This window comes from Falco naumanni, chromosome 1 (assembly GCF_017639655.2).
Source record: "Falco naumanni isolate bFalNau1 chromosome 1, bFalNau1.pat, whole genome shotgun sequence".
Classification (NCBI taxonomy): domain Eukaryota; kingdom Metazoa; phylum Chordata; class Aves; order Falconiformes; family Falconidae; genus Falco; species Falco naumanni.
This window is the reverse complement of record NC_054054.1, coordinates 44,903,766-44,924,964: the sequence shown is the minus strand read 5'-3', so window position 1 is coordinate 44,924,964 and position 21,199 is coordinate 44,903,766. Positions and strand designations below refer to the sequence as shown.

The following is a 21,199-nucleotide window of genomic DNA, read 5'->3' as shown; positions in this document are numbered from 1 at the left end:
ACCATCCTTTCCAGCATGATCATAAGCCTCAGGTTGTGTCAACACCACATAAAGTCAAAGGAAAAATACATCCCTCATTCTAAGGAATGTTTGGATTTTTTTATTTTTTTTTCATGCTAGCAACAGAGAAATCAGTCACAGTTTCCAGACAAGGTGGTACTGCAAATCTTTATCCTAGGCACAGAGAGAAATTATGGTATCACAGTGGGTGGTAACTGCTGGCAACCATCAACCTCTTGTGACGGTGAACACTGTTGGATTGAGCATGTAACAAAGCAGCTCCCACCAGCACTGGCTTTGGGGTGAGAGGACTGAACAATGGACCCTCTTTCAAAAACTCAGGATACTTTCAATAATAAGGGCTCTAAAGATGTGCCTGGGAAAGAAGAATACCAGAGTGGTCTCTATAGGCTTTGCCTTGGGACTACGAGCAGGAATCGCAGCTGGGGAGACTGAGACTCAGATAAGCAGGACTTAGGAGTGGAGGCTCAGGGGGGAAAAAACGGAGGAAATTGAATAAAACCTGTAATGCTCCACAGAACGATGTTAAAAATAGAAAGATGTCTGAAAACTGCTTAATGCCCTTATCTCTTTGACTCTGGTTCCAGCTTTGGTTACTGTTTTCACTCCTAGCCAGCAAAAGCTAATGAAAACAAAGGTTACATACATCTTTAAGTTGATAAAAACTAAGATAAACAGGGACACAGAAAGGGGTTTGTTCATGGTGCTGTCTGGTTTTGATGAACTGAAAATGCCACAGCTGCCATTAGGATGGGGCTTGATTCATTTCCCTGTCTCTGCTCCTGGTTTTAGTGTAAACACATGTTTTTACTGTCTCCACACAGCTGCATCTTTATCAATCCCAGATGTCCAGCAGGTTTGAGCCTTTGGAGCCCAACAGAGCTCCCCACATGTGCTTTTAATTCCTGTGATTCTAGAGAAAGGACTTATCAGAGAGCAGATCTTTACCTTTAAGAACAATCTTTCGCACTGGGACAAACTTTCACATGCTAAAATGCACTCACGGACAGGCAAACAACATGCTTTCCATGTGGCTGCAAATAGCCCTCCATGCCTCTGCTCCTCATTAACAAAGGCTGTTCAATCTTCCCTCCACTCAGCTCATCTTCTCTACTTTCGTGAGTTGGCTGCTCTGTAATTATTTCCGTGACAACTTATGATGATGTCACAGACAAAGTACAATGATCTAAGAATGAGAGCTCTTCTCTGATAGACTTAGGTAGGATTTGAGTATAATTACCTTCACTAATAATAGGGGAAACAGGAGATTAGACAGCAAGAATCAGAATAGCTAGAGAGTAACAAAAGCAATTTACCCCACCACAATGCAGGGTAATCCCCCCCAGCTCATCTTCTAAGGGCTGAATCTTTAAAGCTACACAGGCACCTAAAGATACAGACAGGACCCCAGTAGGTTTTCAGGGGTTTTTTTAGTATCTCGTTTGTACCCACCTGAACTTTCAGATACCCAAATGTTTTTTTTAAAATCTTCCCCTAAAGCCTTGTCTGGCTAATCACTTTAGTGATAAGGTTTCTGCTAATTCCCTTGGGAGACTTCTCTAATGAAGTGGGCCTCCTATCACAGCTATCTACATTTTCAATTGATTGGTTTCACCCTGTTACCGCTCTGATAGAGTAATCTGGGCCATCCTAAATATTTCCACCCCTCTTCTGTGGCACATGAAAGGGCTTTCTCCGTTAGTTCTCAGCCTGTCCTTGAACTGAGTCCATTGGTAGTATAAAATTGAGCTGGGCAATAGTGAACTTTTACCATGCAAATGCCCTTAGAGATGACTGTTTCCCAGGTTTCCCTCCTCATTTCTGCTACTAAATTGCATGTTGCTACTCTGTCTTGCCCAGGTGTTAGGTTTATTCTAGACTTTTGGCAATACTTGCCCTGTCTCTGCTGATGTTTTTAATACTTTCCCATTTCTGTGTCCAGTTATCAGCACTGCACACTTGCCATCAGTCTCTTTACCCACCCAGCCCCCTTCTCAAAGCTCCCTCCCTGCCTTTCCACCCCAGACACTGCACTTACGGATTACTTCAACTTTGTATGTTGCATTGATTTCCCCAACTTTGTTAAACACTCGGCAGGTGTATTTCCCGCTGTCCTCTGGCTTCAGGTTCTTCAGGTTCAGTGTCCACTTCTTCTTCTTGTTCTCCCCAATCTCTTGAGGTGTGAGGGGCTTATTGTCCTTCAGCCACGTGATGTCGGGCCGTGGGTTCCCACTGGCCACGCACTTCAGGCGGATGGAGCTGCCAACAGGACGGGCGATTACTCTCCGTCTCATCTTGGCAGGCTGCGTGAACCTTGGCCGGGCTGCAAAAGGCATGAAAAATTGACTGTGGTGAGCAAAGGGGATGCAAAGAAGGATACCACTGTCAAATGTTACAGCCAAATTTGCTTGAGATGCACCCAGCAGCCCCATCCATACCAGTGTATAACTCTGGAGATACCGATCCAACCTGACACATTTGAATGTCTACTGGACTGCTGTGGCCACTGCATTAGCGTTCTGCATAGCACAACCCTGGAACTTCTCCATGTCCATAAGGCAACTGTGTCAGACCATCTCACAAAATAATACCAAAATCGTGCCACTGTAGCTGAAGGCAAAATGCAGTCCCGTAATCACATTATAATTGTTACCATATTGCATGCCACAAATGCAAGCCCTTAGCCAAGACCGAAGGAAAAACCTCAGATTCCTGTCAGGCTGACCATTTTCTAAACCTTTTGCTGGTCACTTGAAGCTTCCTTTTCTGGAGATGTTTTGCCCCTTAGTTGTCACTGGTTTTAATGGGACTTAGGAAGAGTCAACATCTTTTCAATATATAGGAAAGTCTTAGAAGTGTGCCAGACTTTTTGTATCTTGATCTGAACTTAAATGTATGCAATTCATTCAACATTAATTTATGAAGCATTTACACTGAAAGGCCCAAAGAAGCAAACAAACAAATGGAAAGACCTCCCAAAAAACGCCTTGAGTTTGTTATTAGAAAATACCTTATGCCAGCCCATCCTGAAAATGGAAAAGCTGAAGCAATAGCTGCTGGTGACAGAATCATGGGTTAAGACTGTCACCTTGTCTTAGCAAGGAAATCACCAGCATTTCTAACAGCAGTGACAAGAACACTAGAGAAATGCAAGGTTCCCACGAGGCAAAGTCTGAAACTTATACCCTTGACTGCACCTAACTTTAATTCAGATTATGTCAGAATTACAGAGGGAAAGAGGTGGCACCTTTATACCCTAATAGCTTTACTGAAATTGCAGAGAGTTTTCCTGCAAAGTCATGAGTTGGTCTACCTAATCAATAGGAAGAAAAAGATGTTTGCAAACTTTTAAGACAGTTGAAGCAATAGAACATGATCTATTGCAAGGCAACAGCTTGTAGAATTGTATCCTGCAATGAAGAATTCAAAAGAAATTACAAATTCATCGCAGCTACCTTTTAATTATGCAATAGCAGTCCGGGGCACTTCTAACTGCCGTCTCCTGCTAAGATTAACACCACTGCTGACTCCCAGTTGGTATGTTCTCCCAACACCCAAAATACTCCTGCCAAATTCACCTGACTTTTTATTTTGGCAAAGCCATTTTCTTCAAGTCCATTCAGCATTTCCAAAACAGATTTCTCCCCCTGCTTTTGAACCCTGTCTCTTGCTTACCATGATCTTAGTCTTCAGCCCCAAAGGGCAGTGTCCCTGCAATTTTGCGCTGCCCTGGTAAATCCTCCCTGATCCTTTTTGTAGTAAATAAGAGAAATAGGTAATGAGTGGCCTGTCCCATGGCACACTGGGTTGAATTATGCCCACCAGCCACTGGTCTTCACCAACGGCAGCTAGAAAGTCACAACCTCAGCAGCACATAACACACCAAAGCAAGCTGGGAACACTGTGATTCAGGTATCGGGGAAGTTAGCTACAGCACAGAGGGGTGGGATGCCCTACTAGAGAGCCAGCCCTGCTCTGGGATGTGCATTACAGCAGAGCTTTGCTGGATGGAGGAGGATGGTCTGCAGCTTCCTCTTTCCAGGCACTGGGGGATGGCAGCCATTGCCCTTTAAGGTCTGTGAACATATCTCTTAGTCCTTACCCCTCTGCAGCCTTGCTCAACATCCCTCCCACTCGGAAGACACCCTTTGGCATACCCCTCTCTTCAGAGTCCTTCTTTGTAGGGGAAACCATCTGCATCTGTCTCTGCAGCCTTCCCTTGCCCCCCTTGGCTGTCATTTTGGGTCCCAGCCATTTCATGTTATTTCAAACTCTTGCTCAGAAATGCTTTACTCTCCATACAGAGGCTTTCATGTGTAATCTAATGAACCGGAGCAACTCCAGCACTGAAAGTCCTTGCTGTGACAGCTGAACAGCAAGTGTGACATACTAACCCACTCCACAGGTCACAGTGCAGAAATTGCTGGGTATATCCTTGGGAGTTTGCTGCAAGAGGAGGCCCCCTCCCAGCAAAAACAATCACCCTCCCAGAAAGACAATTAACCCTGTCAGAGCTGCATGTTGTGAGCAATGACAGACTGAAATTAAAGTTTGAACTGAAGGAGACATGCCGATAAAGGCTGTCGTGGAAATGGAGTAAATGTCTGCAAAGTGCATGAAGACGCTAAGAACCAGCTGTGAAATGGGCCTGAACAGATATCCTCTAATATAACAGCAATTTACTTTGAGACCAGGAACTGCAGGTCCGGGGATGTGTAGATGCTCATCAGATGGGATTCCTGGGCTGGGGCTAACACACCAAAGAGCAGGTTGGGGACAGGACAGTCACACTGCCCATGCAGAGTGAAGGGTCTAGCGAGTGAATCTAAGCTCTCACCTCCCCTCACCTCTTCCCTGCTTGCACAACAATATTTCATAAGGACTTGGTGGTGTCCCAGCTCAGTAAGAGCACTGTGAGACAGAAACCCTTTCCTCTCCAAAAAAGCAGGCCAATAACATTTCTGGGTTTCCTCCCACTGTGACTCCCATGAATCTGTCTGGAGTTTTGCATTCACTCCTCGTACGTTGTTGCCCAGATACATCCCAAACTACAGGTAAAGCTAAACTTCTTTGGCTCTTTCTGTCTTTCTTTATTCTTCTGTTTAAAGAAGGTTAAGTGATTATGTGGTCTCAAAAGCTGCTCCCGGCTGGGTGCAATATGCTGAAACCAGATCCCATTTACACAGTGCTGAATGTTTCCTCGACAAAAGCCTGAATTGGAGAAGTTTAAAAAAGCCAGTTAACAAAAAAAGGAGAAAGAGAGAGACACACACACATAAAAGCAAAAAAGAGACCCAGCGAGCACAAAGGAGGAAGTGGGAGAAGCAGCAATATGAGAGAGGCAGAAAAAGTCTCTTTTGAGTTGGTGCTAGTAGATGTCTGTCCCCAAATCTGCACCATTTACAAAAGTTTTGCTTGTTGGAGTGCCAGTGAAGGCCATTAAAAGTGCCTCTGTGTTATTTGTACTTCACATGCTTGCTCTCCTCCACATCACTTGGCGTTTGCTTCATAAACATGAACCACACATTTGTACAGTATAAATAATGCCACACACAAGAGCAAGGGAAAACACAAGTGGATGGGGACAAAGAGACAGTGTTGTGTACATGTTCCTTGCTGAAATGCTGTTTACCATGAAAATTTATTCAAGCTAATGAAAATTAAAAGCAACAGAAGGCTGTCGGCACAAAGACCTGGGAAGGAATTCTGCAGTCTCCTCTCCCCGTGGGACACCTCCAGGTGCATGGATTAGTCCCAGAGGCTCCTGTTAGATGTCGCTCATGCAAACTCAAGATGGTTAACTAAAACATATAGCCTGCTGCAACCCATCACAATTACCTCCACACAGTGATAGTCAGTACCACTTCAAACTTTCATGATATCCATACAAAAGTGTCATGATATGACTAAGTATTGAAATACTTTCAAGTCTTTTGGATAAGAGCTCGTTCAGTTGTGGGAAGATGTGGATGGGGCTATCCATCTTTCCCCACCTCAGCTCCCTGCTCTTGATGGGGGCAGGACTTCTCCACAGTGACACCAGTCAATGATGGTAGTTGGAAAGCAAAGTGGAGCTTTTTTTGACTGTTTTTCCTCTTCCACTTCTCCAGGGCCCAGGACCCTGCAAACACAATCCTCCACCCATCACCCTCCAGAAACCTGCAGACACACACTGACCCTGCTAGCACATCAGCTCACACAAGCAATTTGCTGGTGAACACTGCTGGATGGAAAGGGCTTTGGGGGCTGTGTGGCCTGTCCCAGCCACTTCCCTGATCTGGGAGAGGAGAAAGGAGGAAGAGGATAAAAACAGAGGTGCAGGAACACTGCAGCACAAAGGAGGACTGGGCCATGGCAGCACAGAATTAGACGCAATCTGATATGGTATTGTCAATGCCAAATAATTTTAGCAGTGCTTACATCTTTTTGCGTAATATTAGTGTTGTATTGATCCATCATCCACCAGTTCTACAAGGAGCACATCTGCCATGGCATTCAATGTCTGCCCCTATCTCCACCACATTAATTAAGAGTGGAGAGATGGCAGCTTTGCTTGCTAGCTGCTGAATCTCTCCTGAAGAGCTCCTGACCTGTAGTTTATCTAAGCCACCCTTTCTCAAGCTCTCAAATGCTGTCATCCTTTTCCAGAACAACTGGAGGTTACCTTCCTCAGTCTCAGATGAATCTGTAGTTCAAAGGTATTATGGCACTGCCTCCTCCAGGTGCGGGCTGGACTATACCACAGCACACCACATCCCTTGCTTGCCAGCTCCTGAAGAAAACTGGCCTCAGCTCAAGAGGTGGGGACTCATATGGTGAAAGCTTGACAGGTTACACCCCTACTATTGCTATGAGGTTACTTCCTGGCCATGAATATGGTACAAAGCCATCTCTGTATTATAAAATTAAAAGGAGGGATGTACTGCAAGAGCAAAATAGAAATGCTGTGCTTCATGTCTCAAGGTCATAAACTCACATCACACTCCTGTCAGTAATGGCCAAAAGCTGTTTGGCATGAGCCTGATAACTTACTGTCCTTCAAGGACCAAACTTTGGACCTGCAAGTCTTGCGGTGATTCAGAACCTGTTCCAAGTGAGATTTTAGCAGTTCCCCAAAGCTCTGCAACAGCATCAAAATCCTATGCTTGAACAGTCCAGGGCTTACAGAAATTCATGCAGGTGTCTAAAAGAGAGGGTAATTTGAAAAAATACTCAGCTTTGGCCTAATGCTAATTCTCCTGAAGTGAAGTCAGACCTCCCATTTGCCCTCAGTGGGATCAGTGTTATGTTGGCACTGAAGGCTTTTGGAAATATTGCTGTAAAAGTCAATATGCCTTTTATATAGAGTCTATGAAAGCTATAATAGCTGCACATGCAAAAGAAAGTCACTGCCCAGAAAAACAAATGCAAGGGAGAACCATGCTGGGGTATATGGCAGGGGGCCCTAGAGCGGACCACGGGCTGCATTTCACAGAAGGACCCTTGGATGGGATCCATTCACACTAACACATTCAGCTGACACTCTGGATTTTATTTGACCATCTGTAGGGAGAACTCACTGCAGTCGCTCTGTCTTTCCTTTTCTTCAGCAACTGAGAAACGTGCCACGTGAACAGCACTGAACCAAGAACCAAGGAAAACCAAAAAGCATACACTGCTCCTTACCCCATTGCTTCCCAGAATGATCTTCATATTCGCCATTAGAGCCTTCAGGTACCTGGCTATCCTTTCCTGAGCTGGCATCATCTGCAAAGGAAAGGAAAGGAAAAGGAAGATGTTAAGGAGGCTTCCTGCAGCACAGCAGCATGATAACAAGAGTTTGCATTTCCTCCTGAAGGCACCATGCAGCTGAAACACATTCAATTTACATTTGGCATCCACAACCTGGCACCTACAGCCTGGCCAGTATAATGAACAATTTAGTTTGCCACTTTATGAGCTTTTCGGCAGGCTACCAAAGCAACGGGAGATTAATCAGTGTTTCCATTAATAGCTGACAAAAGCCTCTTTGTTTACGTTTACAGGTTGCTGTTCCCTAGGAGGAACTGGTCTGTTGTACCTTGTATACAAATAATGGTATAAATCAAAATTACAGATAATTAAACCTAGGAGGTGGAGGAAGACTTATGTGATCAGTCACACCAAGCACAAGCAGTGGAATTAGGGCCACTAATTCACTTTTCAACTTCCACACAAAATCAGGAAAGCAAGTAGGTCTAGGGTCAAATGAGCCCCCCAGAAATGCTGAATGCAAAGCTATGGCTGGAGAAAGCAATAGTGAATTGAAAAGCTGTTTGGTTGGGTTTTTTTTAATTAACAAACCCATCCACCTGTATTGACATACCGCTTCATCCCTTATCACTCTGGCTGTCTATGCCACTACCACAGAGCAGCATCAACATCTCAGCTCTGTACCCTGTACTGCTAGAAGAAATAGAAATCATCACCAGGTGAAACCCCCACTTCTCTAGCAGCCCCCACTTCAAATTGCTGCTGTGATGTGGCCACCTACAAGGTCTCCACAAGGGCCAAGGGAGCAGGAGAGTGCCCTGAGCCTCCTTCCGCAACTCAGGTGATGCTGGTGGCCTCACACCTCTGCAGTGCCCAGATGTGAAGTTCTTTCCCCTCCAGTAACACCCCAACTTGCACTGCACAAGTATTCAGCTCAGAGCATCCTTTTCATTCTTACAGCAATGCATCACACCAGGAAGGAGGTCCACCTGAGGGACTTCAGACACCTACAGGTGATGACACAGCAAAGTATGGCTCTTCCAAGGCTACTCCTGTGCACTATAGGTGGCACACCCCATACAGCAGCTGGATTTGGGGTGAAGGTCTTGCTCAAGAGCTGCTCAGCTCCTAGTTAAAGCACAATGAAGTGTGTGAAGTTTGATTTTCAGAGACAGGTCAGGTGAAGGCTGGGAAAAATTCACCTCAATAAGGAACTGCTCCACAATGGTGTAAAAAAAAAAAAATAATCAAGAGAAGTAGAAATATCTGACCTAAGGAATGAATCCCTCCAAATGCCCAGCTCCTAAAACCCATAAGAAAAAGGTCTCATGAGAAAAAGGGAGGAAATTTCATTCTATAATCTCTACAGCAGAGAGGAAAAACTTAGCTCAGCTTATACGTGACCATGATCGTCCCGTCCCATCTGTCCCCAAAATAGACAAACAGAACTGCTCTCTACAGTTGTTTCACAAGTTGGGTTGTGCTTAAACAGTGTTCAGTGCATAAACATGTGCAGTCTCTCTGAGAGAATGTGTGTTTAACCCCATCCTGACCCCAGTTTCTGCTATTTTGGAAAATCATCCTGTCTCTTCAGCATGGGGCATTTTACGCCAGCACATGCTCCCCTCTCATTTGCCGCTGTCCCTTAAGCAGAAAGCCTGCAATACCATATGGGTTTGTCCCCCCTTCGACCCTGGCAGGTTCTTCTCCTTGTGGTTACTTCGGCACAGTTTCCCCTGGAGGCATGTACAGCTGTCACTTCAAGGGGAAAAGAAAACTTTCAGGGCAGCAGCACGCCATGCTCTTACTTCAGCAGCTCACTGCAGCTGACTGCCCCTTCCCACCTTCTCTCACCTCCATCCATCACTGGAAACCCAGAGGCTTTCCCGGGTGCCCTGGCCAGCTCCCAGCCCAAACTGCAGGGAAGTATGTGAAATGCAGTCACACTCAGGAAACATCAACTCTTCAGGAAACATCAACTCTCACCAAGTGCCACGAGTGCAAACGTACCATCGAGGCTCCGCTGAGGCTGGCCCACAGCCTGTGTTACAGAGGAGGCAAGTAACCCATGTGCTGCTTTTTGCAAATTTATTTTTACAACCTTGGCAAGCCAAATGCAGGGAATACATATATACCCATTATATATGATGGCTTGCATATGACAGATTGTCTCCTTTCAGTCAAAATACTGAATTGATTATCTTCTGGCACTTGCACAATTTTTCACATAAATATCAGTAGTGCTGTGAATGAAAACTTGGATGCTCTCTGACAGAGAACTTAGTAAATCCCTTAGCACAATTAGAAAAATGCATTGGGTAACAGAAAAGAAAGAAAAACTGCGGTCAGAGATGTAGGATTCCTGCCCATTGTTAACTGCCGAATATCTTAAAAGTGGTTAAGATGTTTAAGTGGCGATGTTCTGTCGATTATATCTTAATCCTACTCAGCTTGATGTACAAAAAGCAGTGTATCCTCCCTCGCCTCCCGCCTCATGTTACAGTATATCAGCCCATGTGCACTCCTCCTGCCTACACTGACTGGCGTTCTCAACGCCCCTTGACATGCTGCCAAGCTTTTGATGTAAGTAAAATTGCTCTGAATCTGTTTGATCCTTTGAAGATGCTTCTTTGGTTGTTATCCTGACAAATCGCAAACCTGAGGAGTAACCTACCAAACCTACCAAACAGAAAAAGTCTTTTTTGGGGGAAGAGATCAGGATAACAAATGTCACCATGCTGAGCCTATGAAATAGATAATTTGGTGGAGGAGCAAGACCTAAATAACTAACTGCATGCATTTAGGCATGTTGGTTTAGATCCACTGGAGCTCGTTTCATGTTTGTTAGCAATGTGGTAACATTAACAACAACACATAGCAGAAGTCTCGAGGGAAGGAGGAAATATCATAAACATGGAAACTCATGGAGAGCAAAATTACTCCTTCCCGTCCCCAGAGCTGCACAGCAGGTGAGGGATGTTACAGCAGTCTCCCTTCCAGCTGCAATATGCAGTGAATTGGGCTGCTACCTTCAGCGTGACTTATGTGAGCAAATGCACCCTTAAGAACTGTAGGAAAAAAGCTGATTCATGAGATCCACAAATTGGATGAAACAAATTTTGGGAAGATTCCCTAAAACCCAGGAGTCTCCAGGCAAACTTAAAAGTGTGAGTGAGGCAGCAGAATAGCCAGTGATACAACGATAAAGCGTTAACCTGGGATGTGAGTGACCCAGCTTCAAGCCCCCCTTCTGCTGCATTCAGAAAGGGATTTGAACCTCCCCTCTTGCACCTTGGGTGTCTTAAACTCTGAACTGTGGTCTCAGAGAGCCAAAAAAGAGCTTATTATTACATAAAGTGGAACAGCACTGCGGGAGACCAATATCTCAGGAACACCCTTAGGATGGAAGACCCTTGTCTAATTCAGACATCACCAAGCTTTGACCTCCACCTGCCCCACCCAAACTTAGTACTGCAGATGCATGGGAAGAATCTCTCTACCCCTGATTTGAAGAACTTTCTTATTTTTTCATTTTAATACCAAGTGGTTTCCTAGGGTAGGGTAACACTTTTGCAGTTGTTCTAGTCCCTGTGCTAGAAAGGTTGGATATCTTTCTGTGCCACAAACACACTCTGGTCAGCCTGCTCACTCCCAGAGAGGGATCTATGACACTAAAAGCAAAGTCAAATTTCCTTAAAGTTCAGAGGCACCTGGTTCAGCCCAAACCTGCAGCCTGAAGGTGGTTAATAGTGCCAGATCTAATGACCTGCTGTTCACATTTCATCACAAGCTTTACAAATGCAACTGGCCTGGCAATAGCCTTATTAGACAGAGAGTGGAGCTGAAAAAATAAGCCACATTCAGATATGTCTGACCAGCATACAAAGCAATGGGTTAGTAACAGAAATCACATGAGTCTTAACTATATTCAAAAATGACCTAATAAGCCGATTGCTTACTCATGCTCTTGTCACCTCCCACAGAGGCAGGCAGGTCAGGGTGATAAGTACACACAAAAAAAATCAGCCTGCAGCCAAAGGGCAGCAGGGCCCAGCTATGCAGCGTTGCCAGCTTTGCTGCCAGCAGATTACCGCAAGAGGCAGTGCTAAGAAGGATGAGCTGCTGAAGTTTCCTACAAGCTCCCTTTTCTGTGACCTATACTGGAAGGTCATCCTGTACTGGACTTCTTGGACTCTTCTCTAAGTCTCACAGGCTTAGAAGAGCAGCCAGTTGGAAGACAAAGTGGAAAACCTGCCTTGAAAAATAATCACTGACTAATTTTATGTCACGAGTATCTGAGGCTAAGAAAATATATACATGATTTAGGTGTCCTCACTGTACAATTTGGTTCTACCGTGTTACAAAGCATGCTGGCTGGTCAAGAAACCTGAAGTCAAAGGCTCCAATATCATGTCAGGTGATAGACTTGGAGACATGGGACAAACTCATGTAGCCCCTTGCCCTTCAAATACTGCATCTGGCCATACAAGACAGGGCCAGGATGGATCCAGAGGCATCAGCCCATTGTTCAGGAATGTCATCCCAGTGGCATGATACCCAGCTGCTCTCCAGCCATTGCCTCCCTCTTGCTTCAGGATCTCGTTCCAAGCTGGCTTCTAGGTCTGAGATGCCACAGGACTGAGATGCTGGTGGTGTGCTGGGGAAGCATGTGATGGGGCTGAATGGGCAGTGCTGGAACTGGTTCTGCATGAGACTTGGCGCATCTGAGTGTACGAGGCCCTGATTATTAGTGCTGATGTCATGGGCCAAATCACTCTTTCTCACTCCAGAAAGCACGATGCCCTTTACATATTGCCTACCATGTGCCTTTTTGGTCTACCCTTTGTCCCAAAGCAGGCTGGATTTCTGCAGAAAAGGGATTTCTGTCTGTAACTCCATCAACTGACAAAGCACTTTGGGGATCCTACGGGACAAAGAGTGCCACATAAGCAGGGTATAGTTACTGTTTATTACCATACCAGAATTGTTCCATTCCCTCCTAAAAGTTAAAACAAATGGAAAATTCTGCATAACGGTCCGGCTCTGAGAGGAACTGATGGGAAATATTCACAGACTGTTACTGAGCCGGGATCAAATTTTATTTACCCACAGACTCTCCACGAAGGCTTTGTGCTTTAGCTGAATGGGTCTGACTGGTTTTCAGGCCAATACTATGTGCCGAGCATCCACCAGTCAAAACAACAGCCCTATTTTTGAAGCAAAAATCTAGCTGTAGTATTTCTCTATGATTCACAAAGTTGCTTTAATTTGTTATAATGCAAGGCCCGTCCCTACTCTGACTTGACGGGACCAGATTTGGAGTCTTTGATGTCAGAGGCCTTGAAAGCCCCATTTCACAGATGAGCCAGCTTTGCATAAATAAACAAAGTGACCTCTGAACTGGAGCCTGAGACCTGAGCACACTTCAAAGCCCTGGGGGAGGTGATGGGGGGGCAATGGGGAATGAAGCGATCAGCATGCATCATTAAGGCAGCCCCTGCTCAACGCTGCTGCCGAACAAGGGGTGTAAATGAAAGGAGGTAGGCAAGTGGGGAGGGAGTGAAATGAGGAGGAAAGTGATGTAATCCGGTCAGGCTTGAACAATTATAATGAGGCCTTCTCCCATGGATGAATGAAAGAGACCTCTCTGAACTCCAGCTTGAAGAGCTGACTCTCGCGTTTACCCAGATGCATCACATTTGCACATCATATTTGCTCCCCAACATCCTTCACTGGTGTCCAGTGAGTGACAAAACACACGTTGCTTGTGGGAGGTGGGTCTTGGGCCTTCCTAGGAGTTAAATCAAAATTTGTTCTGCTGAGCCTAACCAGTACAACTGACGGGTCGGAACACACCATAAACTGAGACCACGAAGTGACTGGACTTGTTTTTCAGTGGTCTTAATGGTGCAGCAGACTGAAGATAAACACACGTGAAAGTAAGTACAATCTGAAAAAGTAGGTTTCTGCAGTTTATCTCAGATAAATTCAGTATTTCCTGTAACATTTGCTGGAATTTAAGGGAAACGCAAGGGAAAGATCATTCTGTACTTTGTTTTAGGGAGTCTTCTGCTATCCTGACTGGTTCACCTGATGCCCAGATGAATGGTTCATGAGCTATATAGGTAGGCAGGCAGCAACAACTTTATCACTGGGTTTGTGGGGATTAAGGCACTTGGTTTCCCCAGATCTCCTTAATTGGGATTAACCCTGCAGGTCTCACTAGAATTTCAGGTAGTATTAACTCCCAGTGGCTAGGGAAACACATCCCAACCTACTGGCTACCACATGATTTTCATCTGAAAGCCACCACTGCCAGCCATCAGGATTTTATTGCTCATCTTGTGATACTAGAGGTGTTTCTGAAGGAACTTGATCCTGGAAAGTGACTACTTGAGAATCTTTTTTTTTTTTTTTTTTTTCATTGAATAACAATTCTTAACATCTGTGATTGTAAAGAAGACCTCTACACAAATATACCCTAAAATCTTGGAGGAAAAGGGACAAACCTTCAGTTTTTAAGATCTTGTGATTTTTCAGATTGTTTTGTGGTCTTGCGAGGTCTGAATTACGGCTTCAGGATCCTTGAGACTGGTGATCTATAGATAAATCGCAAGGCTGACTTGATATCATGAAGAAGATTAAGATGCAAAGTCCTCATCTTTACTACCTCTGAATGTCCTCCCATCACTGAGGTCTAATTTAGCAAGCCTCCTCTCTGAACCCTCCTTTCTGCCAGAGGCAGTCAGGACAAAACTCCAATGAACTCATCCCACTAACACAGACCTGGTATAAATCTCAGATACTATTCTGAATGTTTTTAATAGTTCCCCTATCAGCCCTTCATCTCATGCTCACCATTCTTTAACCTGCCTACTTTATTAACAGTGTCACCTACTGTATTAACAGTGCTGATGCTGTGAAAAGACAGGAAACATGTTGAGAATTTATTTGGAAAGGCACAGTGAAAGCAAAGGGATCAGAAATATTTGGAGGGAAGAAAAAAGATCTCATGGAGGAAACCCCTCTCTGTGGGCCCAGCCAAACAAAACCCCTCAAGATGAAAAAGAAGGAACCCACTCAGAGGAGTGCATAGCCAAGGAACACTACTTTTCTCAAAAAAAAAACCCCAAAAACCAAACAAACCCACAACAAAACCAACACAAACTAAAAGGTTACTGGCAGAGAATTTGCCTCTGTAACGGGCACTAAAGACTTTACTGCCTGTGACTCCAGTTGGCCAAAAATAATGAGAGGTATTGATACTGGAATTTCCTGAAAATAAAAATAAAATATGTTTGTTTTAGTGGCTTTTTGGTATTTTCAGCTCTGGCCATTTTCATGAGAATTTCCATGCAAAAATTTTCATGGATTTCACTTCAGCCCCAGCACTGGGTATCTCTCTGTAAGTAGGATGCTTTTCAAACAAATGCCTGCAGCCCACCTGCTTCTTGAAACACTGGAGAGGCTCCACAGTCTACAGACCAAAGCTCTGGCTGGGTAGCGAAGAAACAAGACTTCTGTCCCTAGTTAGATCAGTAACTCACATTTTGAAGTTATGAGGGTGTACCTGCCCATCCTATTACCTGTACATGACAGAGCTCTTAATTGATGGTTATTGCTGCATCCCTCATCTCAACATGCAGGTGAACATACATCAGAAGTGACTGCTTTAAGACCAAAGACAACTTAACTCCCACAGAATGAAAGAAGGGACCAAGTGGTAGCATAAACATATCAGAGCCAGTCTATTTCACAAGCTGGTACCAGTCTAGCTCCAATAGCAGAGGCAAATAGAGTTTTAGCAGCCCACAGAGAATCTAGCAATGCTGTGCATAAGCTGCTACCAGCACCTGAGCTAACTCTTTTACCACAGATTCCTTCTTAATACTGCAGTCTCTGCTGGGAGTCCAAAACGGACATATTCCTGATCCATATTCTTGTAGATCACTAAAGAATGCTGTGGTTTATTGTTTAGGCTTGATTAAAAACTTCGGTACGGAATGGGATCACATATTTTCTTAGAGAGGTAAACGTGTAAGGTGAAGAGATGGAACTTCAAAAAAGTGGGGTATTTAAGGCATATAAAGGGATTAATACACAAGTAATGAGATAGAAAATGAGAGTATTTAAACTGAACATATGTGAAAGCTTCCCAAGAGGTTCATCTGCGAGGCTACGGAATAGTCACCCAGAAGAAAAGAAAGAAGTTCTATTTCATAGGATCATATAATCATTTAGACTAGAAAAGACCTTCAAGATCATCGAGTCCAACCATTAAACCTAACGCTTCCCAGTCCACCACTATACCATGTCCCTAAGCACCACATCTACACAGCTTCTGAATATCTCCAGGGATGGTGACTCCACCACTTCCCTGGGCAGCCTGTTCCAATGCTTGACAACCCTTGCAGTGAAGAATGTTTTTCCTAATATCCAATGTAAACCTCCCCTGGTGCAACTTGAGGCTGTTTCCCCTCATCCTATTGCTTGTTACTTGCGAGAAGAGATCGACACCCACCTTGCTACAGCCTCCTGTCAGGTAGTTGTAGAGAGTGATAAGGTCCCCCCAAGCCTCCTTTTCTCCAGGCTAAACACTCCCAGTTCCCTCAGCTGCTCCTCACGAGACTTGTGCTCCAGCCCCTGCCCCAGCCCCGCTGCCCGTCTCTGGACACGCTCCAGCACCTCAATGTCCCTCTTGTCATGAGGGGCCCAAAACTGAACCCAGCATTTGAGGTGCGGCCCCACCAATGCTGAGTGCAGGGGGATGGTCACTTCCTTGGTCCTGCTGGCCACACTGTTTCAGATACAAGCCACAATGCTGTTGGCTTCCTTGGCCACCTGGGCACATTGCCAGCTTATATTCAGCCAGCTGATGACCAACTACCCCAGGTCCTTTTCCAATGGGCAGCTTTCCAGCCTCAGTCTTTGGAACACTTAAAGTTATAATGGTCTAACTATGGCTGAACCAGAGATTTTACAAATCCATTTGCCAAAGTTGCCTCATCTAGTTTTAGTAACTCTTTCACTGTTACTGTAACTATGGTATGATTGATAAGAATGGAAAAGCACAACAGAAGAGGATGTTCATGGAAAAGGAGCCCTTGAAGACCATAAAAAAATTCTCTATTGGCTATATCTATCCAGATGAACTCTGGAGTTCTGTTGAGCTCCTGCATGGAGCTCCTCTGAGTCCATGCAGGATAAGACCTGTGCATACCATATTCATCTCTCTCCTCCCCTTCTTTGTGCCCATGACTCTGTGTTTGGTTTAGATCTGCGCCTACTTTCTAACTCTTTTTCCTCCTTCCCCAACCACTTTCCATAAAGCTGTGGAGGGAGAACCCTCTCTGAAGGTTTAGTTCTTCCCCTGCTCTTTGTGGTCTATCACTACCCACATGGCTCACAAAGTCATCTAAGACACATTCTCAGTCGTGGCACATCTGCACATAGGGATGCTCCAGCTCTTGCTGTAACCACACAAAGAACCACACAGAAAAATGGCTGGAACTTTTCACTGAACCACTGCAATTCCCTGGGCTACCATTATAACAATTATATTGCAAAGGCAATCACAGGCCTTCTGCCATGCCGACTCTGCCAGACACCAGGACCTCCCGCCTGCCTACAGGTCTCCATTCTATAGGGGGCAAGAAAACAATTCTTCCTTCTTTGTTGTGCTATTGAGGTTACTTTTTTTATCAGCATGCTCCAGGACACACAGACAGCAGCCCTAAGAGCTCTGCACCACAGGCACCAGTCTGCGGTTATATTCTTGATCTACTACTGGAGAGGATGAAAGAGAGAAGAAATCAGAGAACAAGAGGAGTGGTTAGATTTCTGCCTTGTCACCAGCACTTTCTGAGCACACAATAGTACCACCAAAAAGACAGCAATTACCAATCAGCTGTTCCAGACACTGAACAACTTGATAATATTTCCCAGTATTTTTTGTTACTTGAACCGTGATAGTATCAAGATTTTCTTAAGAGACAGATTCCCAGTATATTAGACGTTGTTTAAACACAGTACAAAAGACAGAGCCTGCTTAAAGAGTTTACTGCTTGAGTAGTGCAGGCATGGAGTAGATGTCGCAAGTATTAAGGTTCCTAGGTTCCTCAAGAAACATATTTTTTAGCATCCACCTGTTTTGGCCTGGTGGGGGAATGATGAGGGTCTTGTATTTAGATAAATGAAAGCTTCATTTATAACACCAATCAGCCTATCTGAATTTATAACAATTTTCCCATTTATTTTTTATAATAATAAATCATTAGTTACTTAGAGTAAGTTTATAAAAATTGGGAAGAATTATGTGATTTTAATTGTTATCGGACAAATAAAGATATTGAAATAGTCCTTACTTTAGAAACCTAATCCTAGTGCCCAAGTTAGGAGTGAGATTGTGAAGAAGGTCAGGTTGACATCTACCTCTCTTCCCTGACTGGAAGAGATGATGGAGTGGGCCTCAGCCACGTACACTGGGTGCCAAACGCGAGGTGGTATGAACACTCCACCCAAGAACATAGGCCAAAATTCCATCTTCAACAATCCTGAATTGCTTAGGGTTGGGGGAGGGAAGCATGCCGCTGAGAGGACTAATGCAAGGTTAATGATAAGAAGAAGATTACAGCAGAGCCGAGGATAAACTGATAAGACCTGGCTCTCAGCCTTCTATTTTAACCACTACACAGCTGCTGTTCCCCATAGTTACACCTCTATCACTCCCCTTCCTAGCAGCACTGATCGATGTTTTCTATTTCCTTCACCAAGATGTGCAGGAACATCACTGATACATGTTCTATCTCCCTGAATGTTCACACAGTCAAAATTGCCAGCATAAAGAAATCTCCAGAGGGGCTGGAAAGAAAGAGAGGTTATATGCCAGTGACTGAGTACAGGAATTATTTTTGGATGGCATTTATAATCAAACAAAAATAATCAATCGTACAATCCTGTCCCTTCCAAACACTGAGTTAATTCTTTAGTGTGGAATTACCCAATCCATCATGATGAACTGGGAATTTCAATGCTGGACTTAGACAGGAATGTGGATCCAGCTGTTTCTTCAACACCAGTATGAAAATTATTGGAACATTCTTTATGGGCTTACATATCTCATAGTCTTCTGGTAGAAAAGTAAAAATATCTCCTATGGAAGAAAATGAAACATCCTGTGCAGTATGACAACTACCAAATTACCTCTCGGAAAGGACTGCTGCTTAACATCTTTAATGGGAAAAGTGAGCCCCAGGTGTGATTTTACACCTCATCAAGATCCATCATTGGCCTATTACGTTTTAACTTGGATTTCAAGAAATAACAGCACTCATAAGTGGTAAAAGTGCTAAGAAATCGACTTGATGACAGTTTTTAATTGGACATTACAGAACATATAAAAATCTCAGTGTCTAAGATGTTAGGTACATTCAGTAAGGCATAAAATGTTAGGGAATCCTTCCTCTCAGATTTCAGAAGAGAATTATTTCAGAAAACAGTCCATTTATGTAATAAATATGGATTTTTTAAAAAATATGTAATTTGCAGCTGTCAGCCCTTCAACAGCTACCAACTTATGACTACATAATATTTTTTTATAAACAGACTTTCTAAAGGACAGGTAAACCACTAAGATAGAAAGTACAGAAAAGGCATACGAAGGGCTACAGAGGAAAAACAAATTTCAGCTTGCCTTTTTTTTTTTTTAAACTTAGATTTATCTTTTATTAACAAACTGATATGCAGTAGTGTAATAGCAATATGGCAGTGGTGTAATCTCTCTGACCACTGTACATTATAGCATGACAAGAAGCTAAAGAAATTGAGATTTTGGGGTCCAACCATGAAAGACAGAAGGTAGCCTCAGTGTCTGATGATGTCAAGCCTTTCCTTTGCCCTCATATGCTGTTAAATACATAATTTTATTAGAGAAGTGCCATACACCTTCACATAATATTCAGTGAATGATACATATATCTTTGGGTCATTGTCAGACTAATAATAAAATGGTTTAAGTAGCAAAACGTTACCACTTTCATAATTCTGTCCAAGAACAACTCCGGACAAGTGGCAATTTTGCTGGCTCCCAAAACAAACGGAATACTTGGCACCCTACCTAAAGTGAGGATTACAGTATATTACACAGGATAATATGGGCCTATGTCTCGCCAAAATTAAACCTAACCTAATTACTTGGAGTAAATTATAGCTTTCCATGTGGGGTAAAACACAAATTGTAAAAATGGTTGCTCCACAATTAACTGTATAATCCCAATGCTGTCATTACAAATTTCTAAAACATACTTCAAAACAATGACTAGTGTAGTACAGTCATTCCTGTGGGATGGAATTAAATTCCCACGTGTTTTTTATGTTTTGGTGTTTTGGTTTTTTTAAAATGCCTGTCCTAGCACATGACCAGTAGTGTATGGGAACAACAACCAGCTTAGAATCAGAAAGGACCAGAGACAGAAGTTACCTAAGAAAACACGTGAAACCCAAGAATATTTTAGGTAGAGTTCAACAGCTTTTGGGTGCTCAGTTGTAGAGTTACTGATTATTTTGGAGAGTGAGGGTACAGCTCTCCCCAACACTCAGAACCCTCTACAGTCAGAGATGCAACACACACCATGTTAGTGCACTTCTTACCTGGAAGCTCTTTTAAAGGCTTCACTGAGGTGAAGGAAGAGTGGCAGAGAGTCTGCATGAGTAATACAGTTCTGCAGCTGGGGAACAAAGGCATGGAGACCATACCAATGCACTGAGAAGACAGACTAGGGCTGCCATTTGTATTCAGTGCTCGTCAATGAACCAGTGCTAGCTAACACCTAACCAGAGTTAGCTGTCACCTATGACCTTGCCTAGATGATCTATAAACAACTTTTTCCAAGAAGTATTTCACCTTCTTTGATACTGAGAAGCCAAAGCAGGTGCAATTTATTAGCTTTTTACATGAGTTACCCCATAAGGACTGCTCTTAGAGAGCACTGGAAGCCACAGTGTGCACCAAGGGTGCAAATGGGAACATTTAAGTCCTCTGTTCAAAATATACAAAGAAAATATCTCAGTATTATCTGTCAGGGGGCAGGGGGATATTTACTTTTTTACAATTAAACAATGCTTTCTTCAAAACCTCTGAATAGTTACTCTAACAAGCACTGCAGTCACACACCTTATTTTTTACTGTGATAATGTATACTATTATTAACATACTCATATGAATATTGCATACTGAATGTATCCCACACGCTGTTGGCTATTTTAAACAACAGATGTGAGAGGGATTTAAATGCCAATTTTAAAACTGTGCAGTTGATTAAAATCCTGTGAGCCATTCATAGATTGCCAGATATTCTATTTACATGTATTCCTCCCATGTAAAATACTTCATGGAATACTCTAGACCCTGGCATATGGTTTAGAATGATGATAACCAATGTTGGAGATG

The 21,199-nt window shown here is 43.6% G+C and overlaps 1 protein-coding gene across 3 annotated transcripts in view; it reads right to left on the bottom strand.

Annotated features, from left to right (window-relative positions):
• FGFRL1 (fibroblast growth factor receptor like 1) overlaps positions 1 to 21,199 on the bottom strand; it is a 178,728-nt gene that overhangs the window by 6,909 nt on the left and 150,620 nt on the right. For all 3 annotated transcript variants that reach the window (XM_040591776.1, XM_040591784.1, XM_040591766.1), the window contains 2 exons: positions 7,687 to 7,767; positions 2,060 to 2,344 (listed from right to left, as the gene is read on the bottom strand). In XM_040591776.1, coding sequence (XP_040447710.1) covers positions 2,060 to 2,344; positions 7,687 to 7,767 — 366 coding nt within the window. The remainder of the gene's footprint in view (positions 1 to 2,059; positions 2,345 to 7,686; positions 7,768 to 21,199) is intronic.